The sequence below is a fragment of the Ciconia boyciana genome, chromosome 6 (assembly GCF_034638445.1).
Source record: "Ciconia boyciana chromosome 6, ASM3463844v1, whole genome shotgun sequence".
Classification (NCBI taxonomy): domain Eukaryota; kingdom Metazoa; phylum Chordata; class Aves; order Ciconiiformes; family Ciconiidae; genus Ciconia; species Ciconia boyciana.
In genome coordinates, this window is record NC_132939.1 from 47,408,802 (window position 1) to 47,433,042 (window position 24,241).

At 43.1% G+C, this 24,241-nt stretch overlaps 1 protein-coding gene across 4 annotated transcripts in view; it reads left to right on the top strand.

Annotated features, from left to right (window-relative positions):
- NRXN3 (neurexin 3) overlaps positions 1 to 24,241 on the top strand; it is a 984,600-nt gene that overhangs the window by 11,582 nt on the left and 948,777 nt on the right. For all 4 annotated transcript variants that reach the window (XM_072864172.1, XM_072864170.1, XM_072864171.1 and 1 more), the window contains exon 2: positions 23,115 to 23,132. In XM_072864172.1, coding sequence (XP_072720273.1) covers positions 23,115 to 23,132 — 18 coding nt within the window. The remainder of the gene's footprint in view (positions 1 to 23,114; positions 23,133 to 24,241) is intronic.

The following is a 24,241-nucleotide window of genomic DNA, read 5'->3' on the forward strand; positions in this document are numbered from 1 at the left end:
ATGAATCTATATCCCACTATTTTGGGGCATTTGTAACAGTCTCCACTGGTTTTCTTCCAGAGCTGAAATTGCTTAAGTTTCCTCTTGGTTACTTGACAAAATGTTGTTGTTGGAAAGCTGACTAAAACAATTTAAGCCACTTTTCAGGTCGGGGAGTGAAAAAACAATGTAGGTTTCATCTGTTTTAGTTTCTAGCCTTACACTCGCCGAATTGTTTTCTCCTTGTGAACGGCTGGCTGACTGTGCTGCAGTCTGGGCACATGAACTATCTGAACTTGCAGACACAGTGTCATTAATGAGCTGTTCTGTAGAAAAGACATCAAATGTACAGATCATTGTATAAAATGTTTTCTTGAACATCTGGACACATAAATAGTACTCAACTTAAAATTAACCTCATACACCAAATGTTCTTTAGTCAGGCAAAGCCTTCATTCATACTCATGAAAGATGTGCTTAACTAAGAACTAAACCCAAATCTATTTAGATTTGTTGATCTTGTCAGTTTAAAAAAATACTACTTTTAATTCCCATTTTGAAAAGTGATTCAGGCACCTTGGAGCCTTGTGACTGGTTTGGGCTTCTAAATAGTGATTTTGATCATTTTACCTTCATATTGTATTTATTTCCATTCCTTTTCACCTCTAAAGGTTTGGCCCAAAGAGCACATTTCTGTTTGTGATTCTTTCCTTGCCTGTGTTTGCCTTTAACAATTTTAATGATCTGATACCTAAAACCAAGGCCATTCAAATGTTCTTTTTTTGAAACTGAAGAAGGAAAATTAATTGCAAAAATCCTGCTTTAATGTGATGTTAAAGTTGTGAATTTCAGAATTAAATGGTAGTACCTGCTACAATCAAAATGCCACATGTCATCCATTCAAATGTGCTTCAGGCATCCTGCACTTGAATTGTGTGCAAGGCAGGAAAATAAAAGAGCTAAAATGCTGTCAGGTTAATAATAAATTGTGCATACATGTGGCACATTTCATCAGAGTATTCCTAAGCATCTCACAACTACTGATAAATCAGTCAGCCTTCACATCACTCTACCACACTGTGAAGTGCATGTTATCTCCGCTTTACTGATGGCAAAACTGAGAGGCAAGCAGAATGTGAATTATTGAAGGGTATCGAGTCAGAAGCTGTCTGAGGTGGGACTGGAATCCAGAATGCTAAATCCTAAGTATTAAACAATGCAGTAGTTTATCTAGTTTTATCCAAGTGTGCTAGAAAAGCTGCAAAATACTGTGGTTTACACTGAATGTGAAGCTAAAAATGGGGCTTTGGATTTTAGGGATTCTTGTAAAATTTCAGCTGATTGAAATTCAAAGAAAGATCTCTTTTTATTCTTTCTGGTGGAGTGGATTGTCCATATCCAAGAAGTTCTGCCCTTTGTGGCTGTTGTCACATAACTTTGTCAGCTGAAACCATCTTGAACCAGCTTGTTCCCTACCTCTTGCCAGTGTGCTGCACTATTTGGGCTATGCTTTAAGGATTCCTCTGTTTAGTGTTGGTTTATAGTCAGTAATGAGGAAAAAAAGATTTGTAGCAATAAAAGTTTTAGCTGGTTTTACCCATCTGTGGTTTACGTGCTGTTCAAAACAGGGAAGAGAAGATGCGGTTCCTTTAAATGTTTCCCATAGAGAGAGGTTTATGATTTCACCAAAAATACCAAATGAAACACTAATTCCAAGTCTTTGAATGCTTTACTGAACATCCCCTTGGATGGAAGGTGACAACAGAAAGTGTAATGGAGTCTTACACTTCCCCTCCTCTCTGTATTTCTGCAAACTTGCCAAGGTGATGCTCTCATGTAGCCTCCTCTTCCTGCCTAGCATTCACTGTCAATATAGACAGTGAGTTTTACTGGAAACTTCGCTCCAGAGTGGAGTGACTCCAATGAACCACTGAAGACAGGTGATGGGCTTCCAGCTGAGAGATAGATCTGATGTTATAGAAGATTGTTCATATGTGATGGAGACAGAAGAGGTTTTGATTGGACTTTTTTGTTTGGTTTGGTTATTTTGAGAGATGATCACATGGAAAACCAAATTCCTGAAAAGACCTGGGCTTTTTATCTTTGCTCTCTTTGAGCAGCCTAAAAAGAACATTTTAGAAGAGTTCTTTCTTCTGTGTTTGTTGTCCAAAAGACTCTTCTTCAGACACTGAAAATGGTTCCAGTATGTCCCATTTCTAGTGTTACCCTTGAAAACAAAGTTGCCTGGCAAACAACAGGCACCCACGTGAGCAGAAAGTTCTGCATGGAATGAAGATGGTGGCAGATGGGACATGATGACTTTGTGCTTATTCTGGAAACAATAACATAATGAGAAGACTTGAGTTAGAGGCTCTTTAGCCCAAAAGTGCTCTCTTATTTTCTGTGTAATCATGACATACTGCATTTAACTACACTGTCCTCCAACAGAGACTCTGTTTTACTGCATAGCATACAGAAGTGTGAGTAGGACTCCTCTGCTCAGAGGTAACTACCAGTTCTGACCTGGCATTTATTATAGAAGCTGTTTAAATTAAATTATTAGAAGCTATAAGCATTACTTACGAATTATTTTAGTGCAGTGCACAACAGAATTTAATTGGTGATGTGAAGCACAAAACTGGAATTCCTTCAGGTCTGTAATAAAACTCATCAGCAGAACTAGGCCAGAAGGAAACAGATCTAAACTAACAGGCAATGCCAAGATCAGGAGTGACATTTGTTGGTAGTGCTGTCAAAGTGGATCCCAAGATACTCACAGAAAAGAGAGTGGCGAGTCCAGACTGAGATGTATTGCTAGAGCTATTAGCTCCATGATGGATGGTTGGAGAATGGTGTCCAGACCTGTGACTGTATGGATCTTTTCCTTAAATCTTTCTGGCAAGTCTTTCATAAGCCAAACCACACCTAAACACCAGCGCTCCAGCTGTTCCTTCTTCAGAGCAGAAGTATGAGGAGTTGATTTTTGTAGCTGCTTATGGCTCTACTGCTTTTCAGTGCTTTTCCGCCAGCCTAATTGTCCCATCCAGGTTTCACCCTGGCTCTTGGGCTCCTCACTCTGTTGGGAGCAGGAAGGAAGCAGATAGTGCTCTGACTTTGGCACTGATCCTCGTTCCTCATGACCCCAACCCTAACGTGGTAGATGGAGGATGCTGATTGCAGGAAGGGGAGGTGGAGTGAGAGAGATGACAGATGATGTGAGGAGAGAGCAGAGCTGTCAAGATGATCATGGCTGGCATGGGAAGAGCCTCCTGGTTGTGACTGGCCAGGCCAGCTTTTGCATGCTGGCACTGGGAGGCAAAGCAGTCTCTCTGAGGCAAAGCTACAGGAGGCTGGGGGTTGGGCTCTGCAACTGGAGAAAAAGAAAGCAAGTCAGCAAGGGAGAACCCAGTCACGCTGTGTGTTTGAGGTGGGAAGGCTGCCCAAGCATGGAAAACTGATCAGCCTTCAAGGCACCCAGTTGGGAGGTAAAGCTGTACTTTCACATTTGCATCCTAGTATTGGTCTTCAGCTAAGTGAAGTATCAACATCTTTTGAGGATCTGTTCCCTGAGCATCTGCTGGTAGGGCTGTAAATCTCCCTCCTTTTGGTGTTTGATTCCCTTGCTGGAATTGGCCACCTGATACTAGGGACACACTCCTCACACCTTCCTAGCCCTCATCAAATGTGCCCCAAGAACCTTGCCAGGTGTAAGAACAATGCAGCGATGCATGAACCTCTTTTTTCCTACAAGAGTCATCTTTTTTTCTCATTCCTCTGCTCTTGGCTTTGGGGACTGAAGTCTTCTAGGTCTTCAGATGTCATTGTGGATCCTATTGGGCCCACACGTTTCACATATATGAAATTAGAGGAGTTGTAGGAGCTTTGAGTCTCCCTTTTCTTTAATAGGATGATGTAAAGGTGCCGGGACCTTTCATTTCCCTCCAGGCCTTGTGACAGAGAACTAGATAGTGGAACATGGCTAACACACTCAAGCTAAACTAATTTATGAGAAAATTCTCATCTCTGTTGTCTCCTAGACCATTTGGTCTGAGTTGCGTCTGTCTGTCTGAACTGACTCCTCCTGACCCCTCTGGGATTCAAAGCCCTGCCAGCTTTCAGTGCTCTGTATTTTCCAGGGTTAATCTTTATATGGGATGGATGCAACAGGCATCTCTTCTGTGTGTGGGAATCTCAGAAAGGAGCAGATGCCCAGTTGTCATTCTCCACAAGAATGTGTGAATTGCAAGACATGAGGTAAAAGCTCCATCTGCTGGAACAGTCTTTGAAGGCCCTGTTGGAGACAAGCTCCAGCCTTCTGCTCTCAAATGAGGTGGCTTCATTCAGGGGCTCCTGTAACAGATAGGAAAGCAAAGACTAATGTGGAAAAGATAGCAGGCAGAAAACAGCCGGAGCTGATGTTATTCATGTGCTGAGGCAGCAGCACCAAGCTGTCTTGATCATCACTGGTACTGGAGCCAGGTCCTGTATTTCTAAGGTGATTGCCAAGGTCCTGCCTCAAACCTTGTCAGGAATAGCCCAAAGTTGGCCAGTATGCAGCAAACCAACCATAATCTGTGTGTCATGAGACTGTGCTCTGCTGAGCGATCTGGAGATGGTAAAAAGGTGGTCTGCACTGCATTTGAGACAATGGAAAATGTCTTTCCCTATTGGTATGGAGAAAGACTGTAAAGAGTAAAATCTAGTGACAAAGTAGTACTAATGCTTACTACCAAAGGACCTGTTATATCCTTGTCATCTGGTGAAGTAGTATCATGCAAACCAGGGTATTTTAAGGTGCTGTTAAGTGCTCAGAAGTTGTTCTTAAGAGTTTCAGAGACTCTGGAGATCAAGATATCAAGTATAGCTTACAGGATGACAGATGGTTCAACCAAAATTACTATAGTAATAAATAGGCCCCTTGAACCATGCCAGAGCTCTTTGCCAGCATCAGTTGAGTAATACCGAGTGCAAAATGAGTGGAGAAGGGATTCCAGTTCCTCCTGTGGGACTGAATATGTCTAGAGTCATTACTTCTGGCAACATACGATTTTTTTATATGACAGTCAAGCATTTCCTGAAGGAGATTCTGTAGGGCATAAAATTATAAGGAACAGTCAAAACCAAATGTGGCTCTGAAGAACTACTGAAAGGTGGCAGCATGTCATTTACCATATTTTTAACAGAGAGATGTGTTTAGACTTTATTAAAGAGGGGATTGGCCACGGTGGTCTTGCAGATGGCACTGGACATCCCAAACACTATGGCTATGTCTACCATGGTGGTAAGGTGCTACCATGGAATATTAGACATTAGAGGTTCAAGTGAATGTTTTCACTTGAGACTTTATAGCTGTAATACAGGACAGGACTGCATGTTCTGAAATACCAGAAGGCCCAAGTGGTGCTTTCTAGGGTTTTGCATTTTGTCATTGAATTGCAGTGAATGCAGTTCTCAGATCAATAGATTTTACTTTCTTAGCAACCTGAATATCATGCCAAGAAATTTAGTGAGATATTGGAGGATAACAGTCATCTTCTTCCCTAATAATACAGCCCCCACACATTATACATCTGCAAATTTGCAGTGGTGATTAGGAACACTTTCAGAGTTTAGTGAATAAATCTTTGGAGACAGCCTCATCCTCTTTTGTAAATCACGGTATGGCTGTAGCTATCTGACCAGTTTAATTTTTTATATCTTTTTCCCTATTCCTTTTCAGGGTGTCACTCATAAGAAAGCTTGCCCCCAATAGAAGTGGGTGCTGCTTTCTCTGGGAGTCATGCAAGAGATTACGTAGGAGTGAAGAAGCAGCATTTGCTCATGCTACATTACACCAAATAATAAGGGAGGTTGTTTCCCTGTTCTAGGTCTGAAGAAACCTAGCAGGTGCATACATATTGTCTTCTGTCTGAAGTTCAGGATAGTAAAGTAGACCTTTATCCGCTGACATCTCCAGGCTCAAGACTGGCTAACAGTTCTTGTGTACCATCACCCAATCTGTAGGACGTACCTTGGAGTGGTGCTGTTGACCTCAGGGTTCCTAACACAAGGCCTGTTTTTTTTTTTCCTGACTCTTCATGTTATTGTGGGGGGTTCATCAAGCATTCAGCATTTGGAGTAGAAGAGTGTTCTACTTCACCCAGTAGATAGAAGCTACAACAGTTAATCTTTCACCCATAACAAGCAATTAAGTTCAGGGACGTTATGACTGATAGGCAATATCCTCTTGTATAGTTTCTTTTACTCTAGTCATTTACAAGTGGGGATTAAACTGTATTACACTGGTAAGAAGGAATCAGTGCCTCTCAAATGGTTGTGTGCAGAGCTGATACTATTTGTTAGGCTTCACTTCTGGCCTTCTGGAGCGTGGCTGAGGTCAATACATTCTGTCTAGGCAACATAAAAGCAACGGGATCACATGTTTCCACCTCACCTTTTTATGGCTAATCCTGGAGAAAAAGAGTGTTCCTTATTGTCCTTCCCACAGTGACAATGGTCATGACCATTCCAGGGCCACATTACTCTAAGGCAGAGATATCCACTTGAGCTATCTGCAGTGGTGGGTAATGTGCTCTTGGAAGGAGATGAAATTACAGTAATGTCCTGGAATAGAAAGTTGTCAGGCTGGTCTGCATAGTGTTTCTGCTTGTTTTACAGAGTTCTGTTATGGCACGACTGATAAGCAATATGTACATATAATGTTACATTCTATAAACAGCCAGGGAGATGTACTTAATTGTTCTCTCACTGGGAAATCATGAGGATCTGGATATAGTGTTATTAACCCTGTTGCTCTACGCCTCCAAGCTGGCAAGCTTCCTCACCAGACTTTTGATATCCAGCAACTGGTGGCTGCTGAAAAAGACCTTATAAATGTTATTCTATACATTCTGTTAATACAGATATTTCATGACAAACTTATTTACAAGGGAAGATAGCATGTGCTCCATCTACTGCTCCATATACTGCCTGTGCTAGGTTTCTATTGGCTTAATTTTGCAACGGTGTAGTTTTCTATTACTTCCCCATGTACGCTGCCTAATGTCCAGGATTAGGTGGTACAAGGCTATGATTTTCCTGGTCACCTTTTATCAAATGACAGTGTTTGGGTTGTCATACCTATCTAGATGTCCACCTGGCCCCCACCCTTCTTCCATCTTACGTGGATGTATACCAGAATAGTAATGTTCCTAGTTGAGTGGCTGCTGTGCCTGACAGGTGGGAGGTGAGCGGCTGAATATGGTGACCAGTTTGTTTCTTACAGATTCAGGAGATTTTCATACAAGTCAACGAGTTCTCATCCAGGAGGAGTTACTTATCACAGTACGAGTTTTAAATAGGAGCTGCTTAAAGCTATCTGAACCTGCGCAAGCCCCTGGTAAAAAGATGGCCCCTCACGCTGTTCTTGCAACGTCCTGGATTAATACTCAGTTCTTGGGGTTCACCTTGCAACAATATCAGCATATCACATACTTATGCAGTTATATCCAATCATGTATTCTGTTTTAAATTCAGTATTACTAGTATTAGTAATCCTTCAAGATCTACATTATACTGAATTTTTTTTATTAGAGACTTAACTTCTACCTGAAGCCTCAATGTCTGCTTTCTAAAGTTTGCTTTGAAGCAGCATTAGACTGTGCTATATTTGAATGTTTCTTCTTGTGGATGTCTGCTTATACAAAGACTCATCTTCAGCTCCTTCAGCTGTATCATGCAGCATTCAGTTGCAGGTACTGAAACTCCATAACTCCATAACTGAAACTCTGACTTCATTCCCACCGTGTCCTTGGGGTTGTCTGCAAATCATTATCTGTGCTGCTCTTCTTAAACTTGTATTCCTCTGTGGAGGGGAAAGGAGTACATCTCTTGGAACACCTCCCTGTGTATTTATGGCTATATCCAGCCCATCAAAGAGACACTTTTCTGAACCACTTAGAGGCTATATCCAGCTCTCTTTAAATGAGTGGGCTGTTTTGTATATCCAGGCACACTTCACCAACTGTTGCGTAGTCTTCCATCCTTGAAGACAGCAAAAACCTGGCTAGTAAAAGTCCTAAGCAACCTGCTCTAGTATGACCCTGAGGGAGTTGGGGGGGTCAGAGTAGATGGTCTTGAGAGGTCCCTTCAAACCTCAACTACTTCGTGATTCTGTGGTTCTCTGAACTCAGAAGCAGATGTTAGGGTCTGTTTCTGCAACATGTTCTGAGGTGGCAATACAGAATAATCAATTTTCTATCTTGTTAAACATTATGTCTTTGAAAAGGTAGTTAGGTCAGATGCCAGTTCAGGAGTACCGTCCTTCAGTCACTCCTTGGTATAGCTGAAATACTTTTCTCCTACAGTCCTGGAAGGCTGCTGCTTTCCAGTCATTTCCCGTGGGATCCATACTGACATATTCTTGAAGAAGAGAGAACGGATATTATCCTTTTAGTAATTAGAGGACGTAGAAAAGAAGGCACAGTCCCTCTTCCAAATCCCTCAGCAACAGTACTTATGACCATCACTGAAATCCAAAGATGAATTGCATCTCTGCTCCCTAATGGTTATTGTTTTGTTTTAGGGCTGTGTCTCCCTGGTGAAAGAAGTTTTTATTAGCTCTTTAAGTATGGGCCTGATTACTCACCTGGCAGTGAATGAGGCTCTGTAAGATGTAATCAGAATAAGCTGAGCAGCTTTCACTGGTTCATGCTGCGGTTATGGGCCCTGAATTGTTCGGAGAATAAGAGAGGGCTGTGGGTCTCCATAACTGTATCACAGACATGGAGGTACAAATACCCTGGGACAGCCTGACATATGCTGCTGGTCCTAACACCTTCCTTTTCCATGCTTTTGGTGCATGAACACTTAAGAGCTGGATCCCGGCTGGTGAGGCATAACAGTTCCTGGAGGAGGGGTACTAGCTTTTACTCATGCAACAAGCATCTGGTGGAAATTTTCTGCAAAGAGATTGCATTTAGAAATAAGAGACTAAATTGTGTTCTTTCTGTGCTCAAGACCCAGGTGAGGTATCAAGTAGTGCTAGTGTCTGACGGTGTGTTTGGCAGTCTTCTTGGTGAGCGGGTTGTGCTTTCTCAGTTTATACAGTGCTCAACACGTTTGTGTACTGTAGGAAGCCAATTATTATGATGGTGGCATTTCTGGATTCAGAAATCAGCCAGGCTATGAATTGAGGACTCCACTCATCTGCTTTCACTTAGGTCATGGAAGGACTGCTAGCTGGGAATAACTTTGAATCTTTATTGACATACAGCAGATTTGAACTGGTGGCTTGGAGGTGAAAAGCTTCATACTGCTCAGCAGTGTCTTTTGTATAACAGATGTGAGAAAATGAACATGGAAGCTATTTATTACACACACTCCCTTTCAGAGATTTAAGAAAGAGTAGAAATTTTAAAACATTTATTCAATACCAAAAAGATGTACAGCTCTTTTTTCTACACCTTCTCTGGCTTTCTTCTGTTGTTCTGGGTATGAGCTTATGTGTCTTATGTTAACACATTAATCAAAAGTGTTTTGGACTATGTATATAAAAAACAACCCCAAACTTCTGCATTCAACTGCTGGTGATTTTAGGGGCCTGATCCTAGTCCATTCAATGAAGAGAGACATCTGCTGAATTCAGTGGGTACGAGGTCCTGTCCTGCCCTGTGATTATGCACTTGGGTCTGCATCTGCATGCATCCTGCTGCAGGCTGAAGGTCTACATTTAGACATTCACACAAGAAAATTTAGTGTTTTGAAAGATGCAGAATGCAGCTGTTTCCCGTCATTATGTTTCACATTTACTTAAGTCAGCAGTTACTCTTTTCCAAGCAGCGCTTTTCAACAATAAACAAGGAAAATGCTTCCAATAGACCCTCTTGATGACTCCTATTTAATTTAAATATATATATTGCAGCAGCAAATACAGCAATAACGTTGAATATAAAACTCACTAACACATACTCTAAATATGATATGTAGGTGTAGGAGGGAGAGCAAAAAAGATGCATTTCTTCTGATTACTCATGCTGTATTTAGGGTGATTATTATAAGTTGGAGGAGCATGCACTATATATTTTTATGTGTAATAAATAGAGTTCTCACTTTACAGGCACACTGGAACTCCATCCTAATTGGAATTGGAGTGAATGAATCAATAATTAGTTGATACTTACTTATACCAAACCCAGAGGCATGCTAAGCGCATTATAGATACCAAGTAAATTTCAAGATCATGGTCTTTATTTTCAAATCAGTAGGCAATTCAGAGAGGAGTGTTTAGAACAGGAGACTGTGAGTGGTTCCTTGGCCAGAGAGACCTACTGAAACACAAATCTTAGCACCTGATGGCACCAGGTGGCTAACCGGCATTGTGGCAGCCTTTTCTGAGGAGTCTTTCCCTTAGAGCTCTTCCACACTGGGGAGCGGGTGGGTGAGTGAGAGATAGTGTGCAGGGATTTTTCCAGACCTAAATAAGAAGGCTCAACAAAAAATGATGTAATAAAATAGACATTTTAATAAGATATAATAAAAAGAGGAATATAGATAGTGAGTAAATCTTACATCACTTCAGAGGCTGGGAACCCTGCTTTCATGCAGCATCAGATGGACCTTGGATGGATTTTCCTCCTCTTTCCCATGCTGTAGTGCCATTTATTTTGTGTAGCAGGGTCATGTATCTTCTCCTGATGGGTTGGGATGTTATATCTGTCATAATACCCACCAGCACACAGCCCAGGCTGGTACAGGGTGCTCCAGCAGGTTCCCACGCAGTGGCTACTCCTGCTAATGTATAGGCTTCTCAAGCCCTAAGTACAAGGCCTAACAGAGCAGACATGACCTGGTCAAGATCACTGACTCCTTGAATACAGTGTCTTCCACAAGGCTGCCAATACAGAACTGAGTTACAGATTAATCCAATCTGAATCCTGTAATAAACCTAGATTTGAATCTGTATTAGCTATAATCAGTATTGAGAAAATTGGGATTTTTATTCCCTCCCCCTCCCCCCTACTTTTTCAAGAAGAGATATATAATGTCAGGAATCTTAGGGAGGTGTATAACATTGCATGAGTTGGATTCAGTGGTGAAATGCTAATAATTCTACTTAGACCTCCCAACAAAGAGGTACCATGATACTGAAGATACAATATCATAGAATCATAGAATAGTTTGGGATGGAAGGGACCTTTAAAGGTCATCTAGTCCAACCCCCCTGCAATGAGCAGGCACATCTTCAACTAGATCAGGTTGCTCAGAGCCCTGTCCAACCTGACCTTGAATGTTTCCAGGGATGGGGCATCTCCCACCTCTCTGGGCAACCTGTTCCAGTGTTTCACCACCCTCATTGTAAAAAACTTCTTCCTTCTATCTAGTCTAAATCTACCTGCTTTTAGTTTAAAACCATTACCCCTTGTCCTATCACAACAGGCCCTACTAAAAAGTCTGTCCCCATCTTTCTTATAAGTCCTCTTTAAGTACTGAAAGGCTGCTATAAGGTCTCCCCAGAGCTTTTTTTCTCCAGGCTGAATAACCCCAACTCTCTCAGCCTTTCTTCATAGGAGAGGTGTTCCATCCCTCTGATCATTTTCGTGGCCCTCCCCTGGACCTGCTCCAACAGGTCTATGTCCTTCTTGTGCTGAGGGCTCCAGAGCTGGATGCAGTACTCCAGGTGGGGTCTCACCAGAGCAGAGCAAAGTGGCAGAATCACCTCCCTCGACCTGCTGGCCACGCTTCTTTTGATGCAGCCCAGGATATGGTTGGCCTTCTGGGCTGTGAGCGCATATTACCGGCTCATGTCCAGCTTTTCATCCACCAGTACCCCCAAGTCCTTCTCTGCAGGGCTGCTCTCAATCCCTTCATCCCCCAGCCTGTATTGATACCAGGGGTTGTCCTGACCCAGGTGCAGGACCTTGCACTTGGCCTTATTGAACCTCATGAGGGTCTACTTCTCGAGCTTGTCCAGGTCCCTCTGAATGGCATCTTGTCCCTCAGGTGTGTCAACCACACCACTGAGCTTGGTGTCATCTGCAAACTTGCTGAGGGTGCCCTCAATCCCACTGTCTGTGTCACTGATGAAGATATTAAACAGTACTGGTCCCAATACAGAACCCTGAGGGACACCACTCATCACTGATCTCCATCTGGACATTGAGTCCTTGACCACTACTCTCTGATGCGACCATCCAACCAATTCCTCATCCACCGAACAGTCCACCCATCAAATCCATATGTCTCCAATTTAGAGAGAAGGATGTTGTGGGGGATCATGTCAAAGGCTTTACAGAAGTGCACATAGATGACATCTGTAGCTCTTCCCTTGTCCACCGATGTAGTCACTCCATCATAGAAGGCCACTAGGTTGGTCAGGCAGGACTTGCCCTTGGTGAAGCCATGCTGGCTGTCTTGAATCACCTCCCTGTCCTCCATGTGCCTTAGCATAGCTTCTAGGAGGATCTATTCCATGATCTTCCCAGGCACAGAGGTAAGGCTGACAGGTCGGTAGTTCCCAGGGTCCTCCTTTCTACCCTTTTTAAAAATGTTTCCCTTTTTCCAGTCACCAGGGACTTCACCTGACTGCCATGACTTTTCAAATATCATGAAGAGTGGCTTGGCACTACATCAGCCAATTCCCTCAGGACTCTGGGGTGCATCTCATCAGGTCCCATAGACTTACGTATGTTCAGGTTCCTCAGGTGGTCACGAACCTGATCTTCTCTTACAGTGGGAGGGATTTTGCTCCCCCGTCCCTGCCTTGCAGTACATCCACTCGAGAGGTGTGGGAAGAGAGGTTGCCAGTGAAGACTGAGGCAAAGAAGTTGTTGAGTACTTCAGCCTTGTCCTCATCTGTTGTTACTAGTTTGCCAATATATAATATCTGGGCTACTGGGTGGAGCCTGCTAGAGATCCCTTTTAAGGTGCAAAATGCGACCTCTCAATTTCTATGGAACATCCGTGTGCCTTGCAGATGGATGTACCATGCCATTTCCATCTTGGGATGCTGCGATGCAGCCCAAGGAGTGTTGGCATATGGCACTAGTAAGTGCCAGGTGTAACCAGGCAAAGGAGCGTTCCTTGCCCTCCAAGGCTGCACAAGCTGCTGCTTCTTCAGAGCTCAGGTGGTGGCTTCTGAAGCAGTGGTACAGGATGTCCTTCCTGCTGTGGCCAGCACCCAGGCCTGCTGTGAGCAGGGAAGGGCTCAGATAGCACAGAGCTCAACCAGTGGAGCAGCATCTCTCTTCCTGCCTCGTGTAAGATTAGGTTGGCAGCAGAAGTGGGGATGGGGAGTTTTCCTCCTTGCAGGTTTCCCCCTTGTTCTGCAGCCTCTGACCCTTTCCAGGGCAGGCTGGGTAGGAGTAAGCAATGGTGACAATGAGAGTCAGGTGGGTTTGGCGAAGGGTCCCCCTTCCTCTACCTCCGCCCTTTCCTCACTAGGCAAGTCACAACTTTCTGTGGCTCCAGCTCCACTTCTTCAGATTGCTCTGAGGGGAATATTAACATCCTCTAATAACTCTGTCAGACTTATCGAGGGATTTGTTTTATTAATTCCAAGACTGGGTACAGCAAATAGATTATAGCTTGGACCACTTCATAGGCTTAATGAGCCCTTTCTCTGCTTACTTATCACTTTTTTTCCAAATCTCCTTGTATTAACTCTTTTTTCTGTTCTTTGTGTTACTATTTATTGAATATCCTTAGTGCTGTATATGTCACAGGGAATATGCCCAAAGTTCACTCCCGTCCATCATTTTTTGGATGATAAGAGAGGAAGGGAGGCAGCACAATTTGCAATGGATTTGGGGGTAGTAAATGCCTTTGGTAGCTGTCATGGTGATGTTCTGAGAACAAGACAAAGCTGAAAATACTCGGCATGTGTGCAGGTTCTTGCTTAACAGGGGGAGAGGTACTCTCTTTCTGTGGCATATGGTGAGTAATGCCCTGGTTTCCAGTCTCTGTGTCAGTCTTGCAGGTGATGGAGACAAAGGTGAAACACCACTGGCCTGATTTCAGTACTTTGAGCAGATAGCAGAGTACCTGCAATGAGACTAGTTTTAGCTTCTTGGGTCAGAGGGCCAGTTCACTTCAGTGTAAGCCACAAGACTGCTCAAAAATAGGTTAATTTTTGTGGTGGCCAGCATGGGAAAGTCCACTGTTGTGCATTATCATCAGCAAGCTCCTTGTTGTCTTTATGTCTTGATAACCTTCTAGCATTATTGCCTTTGCTGGATCTGAGAGATCTGAGAAGAAGTAGCTATGCTGGTGAATCCAGGGAAGGCATTCCTGGTGGGGAGGGTATTTCATTTAGGGAGATCCATCCAGCTGCCATCCCTTCCTGATGCCTAAATCAATTAAAATAGGAAGGCTGTTGGAGAAAAACTGGCTCCTGTATCCCTAAGATCTGTTGTATGAGTCACCTCCAGCTTACAGGAACATCTTTCGCTATGATACAATGCAGCCACTGAAGTGTCACATTTGTTGATTTAGTCCTTGTTAAAGTCAAGAGAAAATTTGGCTTGTAATGGGAAGCTGGTTTCAGCTGTAGTTAGAACATGAGGGAGCAGCTGTCCATGGGAATGTAACAACTCTCTTGCAAGTAGTTTTTGAAAGGCTTTGCAAAGTGTGAGGCTCTCTCACCTTGAAGGGAAATCTGAATGAGGATAGGAGTTTCCAGCCATAAGTGCTTGTATGGAAGCAGGTACAGACATGCCTAGGTAATGTTATAGAAGTGTGAAAAAACAGGCAGAAGTATGAGCAATGTATGCTTTTAGAAGGTTTTAGGTTCTTGTTTCATCCGAGCTGGGAGGGAAAGAGAAATCATCTTCCTCTTTTTACCACTGAAGATGACCTATAAAAGTGCAAAAACAACTTTCTGTGTAACCCTGCCACTGTTCCTAATATATGAATGGCTTATAAATAGTGGTCCCAAATATTGTATCTAAAGGCAGGAAAATAATTTAGTCCCCTTTTTTCCGTGAGTGGCCACTTAGGTGGAAAAAGCTTTGGCACTTCTAATACGTAACATGATGAACCGCATGGCGGCTTTTGCTGTTTGCATGGAACATTGAATGACAAATTGTAGTGTTTGTGGAGGAGACTGTGTACTGTACGTGTGTAACTTGGGCACACACTATCAGAGCGTCCATGTTTTTCTGTGACATGCTTTGTTTGTCCTCTGGTATCTATTCCTCCTTCGCAGGAGCTATAGCTTGTTCTTGGCCCAAGTGTTGCAAGTGAATTCTAGGGCAGATGAGTGCTCTTCATAGGGCTAATTGCGTGATACTGCTGGACAGAAAGAGAAGAGGGGGTCTGGATCTGCACCAGGTCCTGGTGAGAAACAAGGATCTCCAGAGAGGTAGAGTGCTCTTAGGCTGATTTGTTCAAACACAGTCTGTATTTCTTATTCATAAACTTGTCAGCCTGTGTTTCTGACAAGAATAATAGCTTTGTTCTCATTGGATTTTTAGCCAGATTGTGTACTACCATATGCCCCTAGGGAAGGGACAGGCTTCCGATGGGTTTAGACCTGTGCTAAAATATACTAGTTACACAAATGGCCCAGTACAACTAACCCAAGAATAAAATTCAAAACTGGTCCTGCTGTAGACAGCTTAGATGTCTTTTCACTGTAGGCACAGAATGGCTGCCATATATATGCAGAGGGTCTTCGTGGACCAGCACTCTTCAGTTTAGAAAAGAAGTGGCTAAAGCAGGAGGTGAGGTAGATAGTGATAATCAAGAGTGCTGTGGTGATGCTGAATTGAGAATGTTTATTCATAGTGTTTTATAGAGCAACAGGTAGGGGATGTCCAATGCGATATATTCAGCTGCAGGTTTTAAATGAACAAATGAAAATACTGTTTCACACCGCATCAATTCTTGTTCCAGAAGAGACCAGACAAATTCAAGGAGGGAAAAGTCCGTCAAGGACTGTTAAACATTTTGATCAGGATGCAACCTCCACCAGTCTGTCATTGCTGGAAGCTCTTAATAAGGGTACTGTGAATTTTCTCAGTTCCTTTGACTCTTCCCTGAGTACCTGCACTTGGCTGCTGTCAGAGGCTCAGCCTTGGTGTCTGCCCTGCTTCATTACTGAAGCTCTTAGCTTGTGATGCCTGGCAGCTGTTGCTGACGGGATTGTCTGGGGAGAGTGCGTTTTGAATTAGAATAATAAAATAATAGAAAATGGGATTGGAAAAGGTCTCAAGGGCCAACTAGTCTTTCCAAGACAAGATCAGGTGTATCTGAAAAATTAATGAGAAATACTTGTATAGTCTTTTCTTAATAGTCTCCAATGCTGGTGGCTAACTCCCAGTAGCCAAGCTATTCCAGAGACTCACTACCCTGTTGCTACCAAAGTTTTCTAACATTAACCCAAAACTTCCCTTTCTGCATCATAAGTTTCTTCTCATTCTATCTATGGTGAATACAGAGGACACTTTGGTTTTTTCTGCTTGCACCTGCCCTTCAGAAGTTATACAGTTATGTATCTTTGTGTGCTCCACAAGACTGTGGACACAACTGGCTGAATGGAGATGTACGGGAGTGCTGTGCAAAATAGCAGGGAGCAGATCCTCTATTTCCTCCAGTGTCCAGGCACCTAGGATGAAATAGAAAGAAGCTTCATCCTGGAGTGCTCAGGCAATGTATCTAGGCAGTTTAAGTGAAGATCAACAGATTGTTTGGAGGGCACTGAGTAATTAAATTCCAGTTGGATTTTTGCTAGCAGTAGGCTACAGAACTATTGACTTTTTCCCCAGCAATGCAGCCAGGGCCCTGAGGAATGTACATGAGCATATTTGTTGGGATGCGTGGGAGAGGATGGTACTTTGAAAGCCGTGAAATCAGCAAGCAGCTTTATCTAAGAATAGTAATGATACAGAGTTAATTAGAGGGATTATTATGAATTCATTTCTCTAAGATTTTTTTTTGTTGTTTTTTACTCTTGCTGGAGCTAAGTAACTCTGTGCATTGGTTTCTGAAAGCAGTAGGCATACTTAATCCATCTGTACCATGTTGACATGAAAGCACTTTTCTAAATGGCCAGGCAATTGCAGCAAAACCATAGTGGCTTGCAAACGTCTCCCCAGCTAGCTATAGTGCACACTCTGCCTGAGCATCTTGGTTGCCTGAGAGGAGAAAGCTTGGCCCCTTGAGGTAAAGGGTCCGTTTTGTTTAGTAGATGCAGGATCCAGTCAAGCTTCATACACTTTAGAGGGTGACATACTCAGGCACGTGTTAGTCAACCTCACAGTTGACCCCGTGCAGGCTGCCCATGACATTAATGTATGGAGAAGAGCACTGGAGGCATCAAATCACTGTTAATCATTCAAATAAGATTTGAAATAAAATCCCTTCACCTCATTTAAATCAGGAGTGCTTTAAAATCACATGGCACTTTTAGTAGAATCAGCCAAGTTTCATTCTGCCTCTTTAAGTAGTTCTTGTTGTTCTAACTCTGACACGCTAAATTGCTGTATGGCGTTCCTATAAGCTGTTAAACATCTGTCTCTTTCACTTCAGAGCTGGCTGCATTTCAGTACTGGATGAATGATTCCTATATTCACAGCTAATAAGTGCTTTGGGATCCCAAGTATTAGCTGTGCAAAGGCACAGTACCACAAATGTTTGCAATTCTATGCAACATATCAACTGAGTACTATTCCCAGGAGACTGAAGCCTAAGAGATCCCATAGGACAAAGGACACAGAGAAACGTAATTGATTGTAATGAACTTGTTTATGTATGTGTCACCACTTGTCTCTACTGAATAAAATCAGAAGTGTTCAACACTCCATTAACACAAATTACAGGGTCCTATTCTTCTGGAGTGAGACAATAAGGCCTACACCTGCTAGTACTGTGAAGTTCTTCATGATCCCAGTGTGCAGCTCAGTGACAGACATCATAGGCTCGAGTGGTTTTGGATTTGTTTCAGTATCCTAAATGTTTAGCAAATGAAATAGAATTAGTCAAATTTACTTCTGTGGCAATTCCATTGGAATCAGTGGAAGGACACCAGGGATGGAGCCTACTACCAAAGACAAAAGATGTTAAGTAAATATGAGGGATGAAATAATGATGCTATCAAAGTAACTGTCAAGTCTTTTATGAATTTAATGGAACCAAGATTTTAACCTAGTTAACCATATATACAACAATCTTCAAGGTGTGAGCATGGGCACTACAGGGATGTTGTGCTAATGCTTGGAACTGATCTCATTACAGAGCCCGTCTTTACCCAAGCAAATTGTTGTTAGAAGCTGTTTAAACAATGTAAATGCTATTTCTTTTTATGTCCCTGAACCACTGTGCCCTGAAGAGAAAGACAAGGAGTCTGTACAGTTTTGCACCAACAATACTGGTCCCCAACAGCTTGGTGTAGGAGGTGAAGTAGAACCATATGTTTACTTTTACCTTAACAGACCAGGTTAGGATGGAATGAGACTACTTGCCAAATCAGCATCTGGAATTAATACTTTGTTTGATGAAGTATCAAATTAATGAAGACTTTGCTTATTGCAATTTGAGGGGTTTCCAGCTCAGCCAAAATGCAGCTCTTCATCGTATTGTTAAAATGTTGCATCAGAGCTCAGTTAAGAAGAAATCACCCTGTTCTGAGTCACCAGCATCTCTTACTACCACACCACAGGAGTCCAGGCTGGCTCATCACATATCTCTTGAGTCATTTCACAGGCTGCCATAAATGCATCAATCTATGGTCTCGGAGATGTTTTCATATATATCAGTAAGCCAAAGTAAGTGACTGAGAGTTCCCAACCAGTCATGCTTCTGCCAGTGAAATTGTACTTGTCTCCATTTTCTGTATGATGAGAGCCAAATCTGCTTTAGAAAAGCTTTTTTAGGTGTCAGTAACTGAATGAGCTTCAGAATAAGGTCATTTTCCTGTCTAAAGGCAGGATCTCCTCTTATTTGGGAGTGGGTCTCCTATGACAAAAAGATGCCTCTAAGTGTTACAACTTTTGCCCTCCTCCTCTCCCCAGTTTCTGCCTGCTCCCCAGTCCTCTCCACACACTGGCGTTCAGAGAGAGAGTAACCAGAGAGCCCTGGAGGGGGATGCCGGGGAGCTTGAGGGACTCGTAGTACAAGACAGTGCCATTCACTTCTAGGTGCTTACTTCCACTTAGCCTAGGATGCTCCTGCCTGACAGCTGGTTTGTGATGTGTGAATTCAGTCAGTGGCTCTCAGTTTAGCTGGCAGAAGACAGGTGTCCACAGCCCATCAAAGCGGGGGACAAGATTGGATGGACCATGGAGATGGGAGCGAAAGCAAGTCTCTTCAGGTCAAGGTGATGAGTACTGGTAGGACTTGTGTGCATAGAAAGTCTGTGCTGTCCTTGTCTTCCAGTTGGAGAGAGAAATACACTCTCATGACACCTTCCCTTATTGCTAAACTTCTTGTTAAAAATGTTAGAGTTAAAAATACCTCAGATGTTTCCTCTACAGGCACGGGAATGATCTGAGCTATAATAATGTTTGCTTTGTTCCTCCCGCTCTCCTTCATCCTCCTCCTTCCCTTTCCACCCCACCCAGATGGCTGGGGCTGCACCAGACAAAGGCAGCAGCCCTGCTGATCCCTTTCAACCCAGCTATTAGCATCAAAGAACAAAAGCAAACAGCACCGGCTTGCGGCTCAGCCCTTTACAAAGGAGCAATAAATGGACTCTTGTGTATAGGATAAAGCAAACTCTGCCTTGTCTTTTGTTAAGAGGCAGACCTTTCTGTGTTTGAAGTGCTCTGAGCTGGAGAAAGTGGAGAAACCTCCATCTGCGCAGCAGTAAGTCCCATGGTCGCTGGGCTTTTTGTTAGCCATGGGTTCTGCATGCTCCCTGTTTAATCGGGGAATGATGTACCTCCTCAGTCCCTGTGGCGGCTAGGAGGTCCCTAAGGGGGGAGGGAGGTAGTGCTGATGGAAGAGGAAGAGACTGGGGACATGCTTTAAAGAGTACTTTTGAAAACAAACCAGAAAAACATGAAGAGAACTTGAGAGTATGTCTCAGATGACAGGGTCTGAAGGAGAGTCAACTCAGCTCCCCAAATTTGGTCACTCTGCCTATTTGCCATCTCTATCTTCTACCTTTCTTGAGGCATTACATTTCTTCTAATTGTGGAGCCACCAGCCGTAAGGTACTGCATCACAGGTTTCTTATTAAGAGTCCCTTTTGTCGATATATGCAACCACAGTTCTAATTGTGCACCACAGTGGAGTGGCACACCACACTGCAGAGGTGTTACAGGGTTTCTTCTGAGGAGTTGCATGGCAATTTCAATTGTATGCCACAGTGGTATTTATTGTAGGGTCTTTTGTGAGGACTGACTGGCTATATGCCATTTTTGTCTTCACAAAGAAAGCAGTGCTTTCTCATGTGTGTTTTAAAACAAAAACCAAGTACTTTCACCGTTTGAAAATCAGCATTTGCCAGCAGATACCACATGGGGGGGTGTCTGCAATACAAGAAACTCCCTTTGTATTTAGTATGGGAAGTAGCACTAATGACCTGGGCTGCCATATAGGTAAATACTGCAAAAGTGTTGCAGAGTTGCAAACAGTGACTTTTCTGATGCAGCTAGTGTATACAGAAATTGTGTTGGGTGGAGACTTTCCAAAAAAGGTACAGCAAAAAGAAAGCTAAGAGTAAAACCAGTTAGGATAGGGGATGCCTGCTCTTAGGGACATCGGAACAAAAAATATGGGTAAAAGGAAATCCCCTTGCTGTCTGCCCCTGTTACTTGCCATTGAGAAACTACTGTTTTAGAGATGCTTGTGTAGCTCTTAACACTTAATTGTTCCCCTTTTTAACAGCTTCATGACCTGTTTAATTCACGCACAGTTAAATAAGTATTATTTCAAGCAGTGTATCAGTTACAGCCCACTGCCTCTTCTCTTATTTGCTTAATGTGTTTATCCCTTACTCACCCTTGGTTAGCTCTTTCCTTTGCCCTTTCTATCTGCGGATCCTTTTTATTCCCTAAACATCCCACAGATTTCCTCCTGGAGCACAGACACCCTGGTGGGGCTGCCTGCTGTTCCTGGGCCCCCAAGGCAGCTCGGGCTGCAGCTGTGCCTGCTCCTTTGTCAGGCATGCAGGGAGGATGAGAGGACAACATGGGTCTAGGGCTTTGTACCTGCTTAGAATAGGTTTTGGGGCAGCTGCTGGATTATCAGAAACATTTACAGTACCTTATGGTGCTCCCTTCTTCCTCTTCTGAAATGTGTGATCATCTTCTCTGACTGCCACTGATTTTCCCAGGTAACACTTTAAGTCCTAGCTGTGGACTTGTAAATTCTTTGGTGTCGTGCTCACATTCTGCAGTGGTGTTTAAGGGTCTGCTCCTTCTTTCTGCCCCTGCTCTCACCTCCCTTTGCCGTCCATCCTCAGTGCATTCATTGCTGCCTGACACTTGTTTTCTTTTCCTACCTAAAAATAATTACTTTCAGGCAAACTTTCAGTGCTAAGTGTCCTTCCAGGCTCACATGCCAAGACAGCAGTTCTTAGATACAATTATGTGTTAAAAGAGGAAAGGCAACAAATAACACTCATCAGATCTGACTTACATGTTTAGTAGAAGCTATGGAAATTAAATGAGTTGATGCAACATTCCCTCCCCTCTTTGTGCATTGTTTTATTTGGGTTATTACCTCCTTAGGGAAGGATAGCTTGATATATGTGTGATGTACCGCAGGGACTTTTCCTCAAATGATTCTGGAGCCATTACGAAGTGATAAACAAAAAGCAACAGAAAGTGATAAACAAAAAGCAACATGCACAGGAATCACTCACTCACCACTGAAATGCAAGTGTCTCGGGAAGACAGGTGGCACCGGTTTCACAGCAACACAACTGGTTTGGACAGGAAGGGGGAATACTGATGGTAACTGGAGGGGATATTTGGGAAAGGAGAATACATTCTTAGACCTTGGTATGTAGCCAAAGCACCCAGCATGTCATGCTCCTAGACTTGTGGCAGAAGTGGTCCAAGACCTGTAGTAGTCCAAATCGTTAATGTATTGCTTTGAAGTCTTATGGAAAGATGATACCTGCAGCAGCACAACTCCTGGGCAAGGTACAAGCCTCCAGGGAAGAATGCTACCTATGGACCTGGCCCACTGTTTCCTCAAACAAGTCCATTTTTTTCTTTGGAGGGCTGCCTTGGAAGGAAAATAGACATCTAGTCTAATTCCATGAGATTTCAGGGGTTCTTCCCTCATGGTGTTATAAGTGTAGCCTATTCAGAGCAAGACTAAACTTGGGATGCTAAAAATGTTACGAGAGGCATTTTTTTTAAGTACATTTTCTGGGATTGGTGGGCTCTGCCCAAAACAGACACTGCATTCAAAGATATGCCTTTTCTGTGATCGACGCTATCACTTACATAGTCTTGCTCCTCTTTTTTTTAAAGGGCTAATTTATTCTGGGATTTATGTAGCTGATTCTGAAAAGCGGTCTTATGTGACAAAGGGAAAAAATACTGAATGACATTTGGTCTGAATTCAGCATCTTGTGAAAAGACATGTGGGACGTGCAAGCCTCTGGCACTCTTCTCCCCCACCCCTGCTGCTGTCTGCAATGAAGGATGTTGTTTTGGGAATGATGGGCAGGAGGAATGAAAAGGAATGGGCTCTCTTCTAGACTGTGGGACTATGTGGAGTGTCTTGCACCTGGTCATAAATTCACATGGCCCCTTATAAAAGGGGAGCAGGTTATTTTCTTTCTTCTGAAAACTTGCTTGAATTTATGTGCAATAGAAACCTACTGCAGGCAGGTTGGTTTTTGTTTCTTTCTTTTGCATTTGTGTGTGAAAAACAGGAGAATATTTTAACCAATATTCTTACAGGAACTGATGTGGCTTGGGTCTATCTGATTCCAGGAACTCTCTCTCCGGACAGATACGATGGTGGATTCACTTTTACATGCACAGTGGAGAGGGAGTCAGTGCCTCCTCCCTTGCATGGCTGGGTGCTTGGCTGCAGATGGGTGGCCTTCAAACAAACCTAATTACTTCTGGTTTTGCATGAAATTGATTTCCATGCAAGGATGCTGAGTTGCTGTGTGCATCTCTAATGGCTTTTCTCTCTTCTCTCTCTCTCTTTTCCCTTTCTCCCTTCTGCTTGCCATGAAAACACCTCGACAGATGTCAATCATGTTCCAGGTAAGTGTTGCTTCTGCTGAGCTGAAAGGCTGCTCTTTAAAGAGTGGTGGTGGGCAGTTACCAGGGGCAGAAATCTCATCCTGCTTCCTGAGAGTGTACAGAACAAATCTTCATACTGGACATCACAGGGTCTGGATTACAAAGTCTTTGCTAAAAGGAGGGCTTCATAGTAGCAAAGGTCACAAACTTCCCTCTTCAGAGATTACGTTGTGTTGGTCAGTTAAAGGGATGTTTTCTGAATGAAAATTACATTAAAAATGGTTGCTTCTATTGCTAATTACCTGGCATTGAACATTGAATTATATACAGTTTATTTCTGATATATCGGTGTGTAGTCTGGCATACAAATCTAGTTCAGTCATTTTACTTCTCCTACTGCAGTCTACTCCATTTGCTAGTCCCACTGATAACCTGTTGAGTTTCATTTCCACTAACAAAGGGGTTTGTTGTTGTTTTATTTTAGGTTTTAAAAAACAGTGAGTATCTTTCTGGCCGAATGTGAATGTGTGATCTTATTTAGGTATCAAAATTTTAATTCCCGACAGGGCACAGATGATTCATTTAAAAGGAAAAAAAGTGTGTTTTATGTGCTTGTTTATTAGGAGAGTTCTTCCGCAAGGAAGTATTTTACCACAGAGAACTCCAAACCTCCTTCCTCAGATTGCTCTCTCATTGCCAAAAGGATGAGTCCCCCAAGTTCAGCTACAAGGGTTAATCAAACTAGACCAGCTTACACTGTAGTCTACGTACTGTTGCCACTGAAGCTTAAGAAACTAATTTCTAACTCATGCTCAGGCAGCTCCACCTGGTTTATCTTTATGTGAAATGGAAATGAGAGCCCAGGGAAGCAGCTGGCATTGCCCTGGTTGGAGTGGGATGATGGGAGAGTTGAGGCTCTTTTCCTTCTCAGCTTTCTGCATAACTTTTGCTAAACCCGACCTGGACCTGGAATGAGTTCTCTGTTCAATTTGCCTCTTTTCTACACTTGGATAATCAGATTTTGTGAAACACTTCAGAGAGACGCAGTGAGGGCCAGCTGGTCGGGTAATTTCCCTGCATATTTAGCCTTTCGGCTTCTCTTGTCAGCCTCCTTTTTGTTCTGCTGAGGT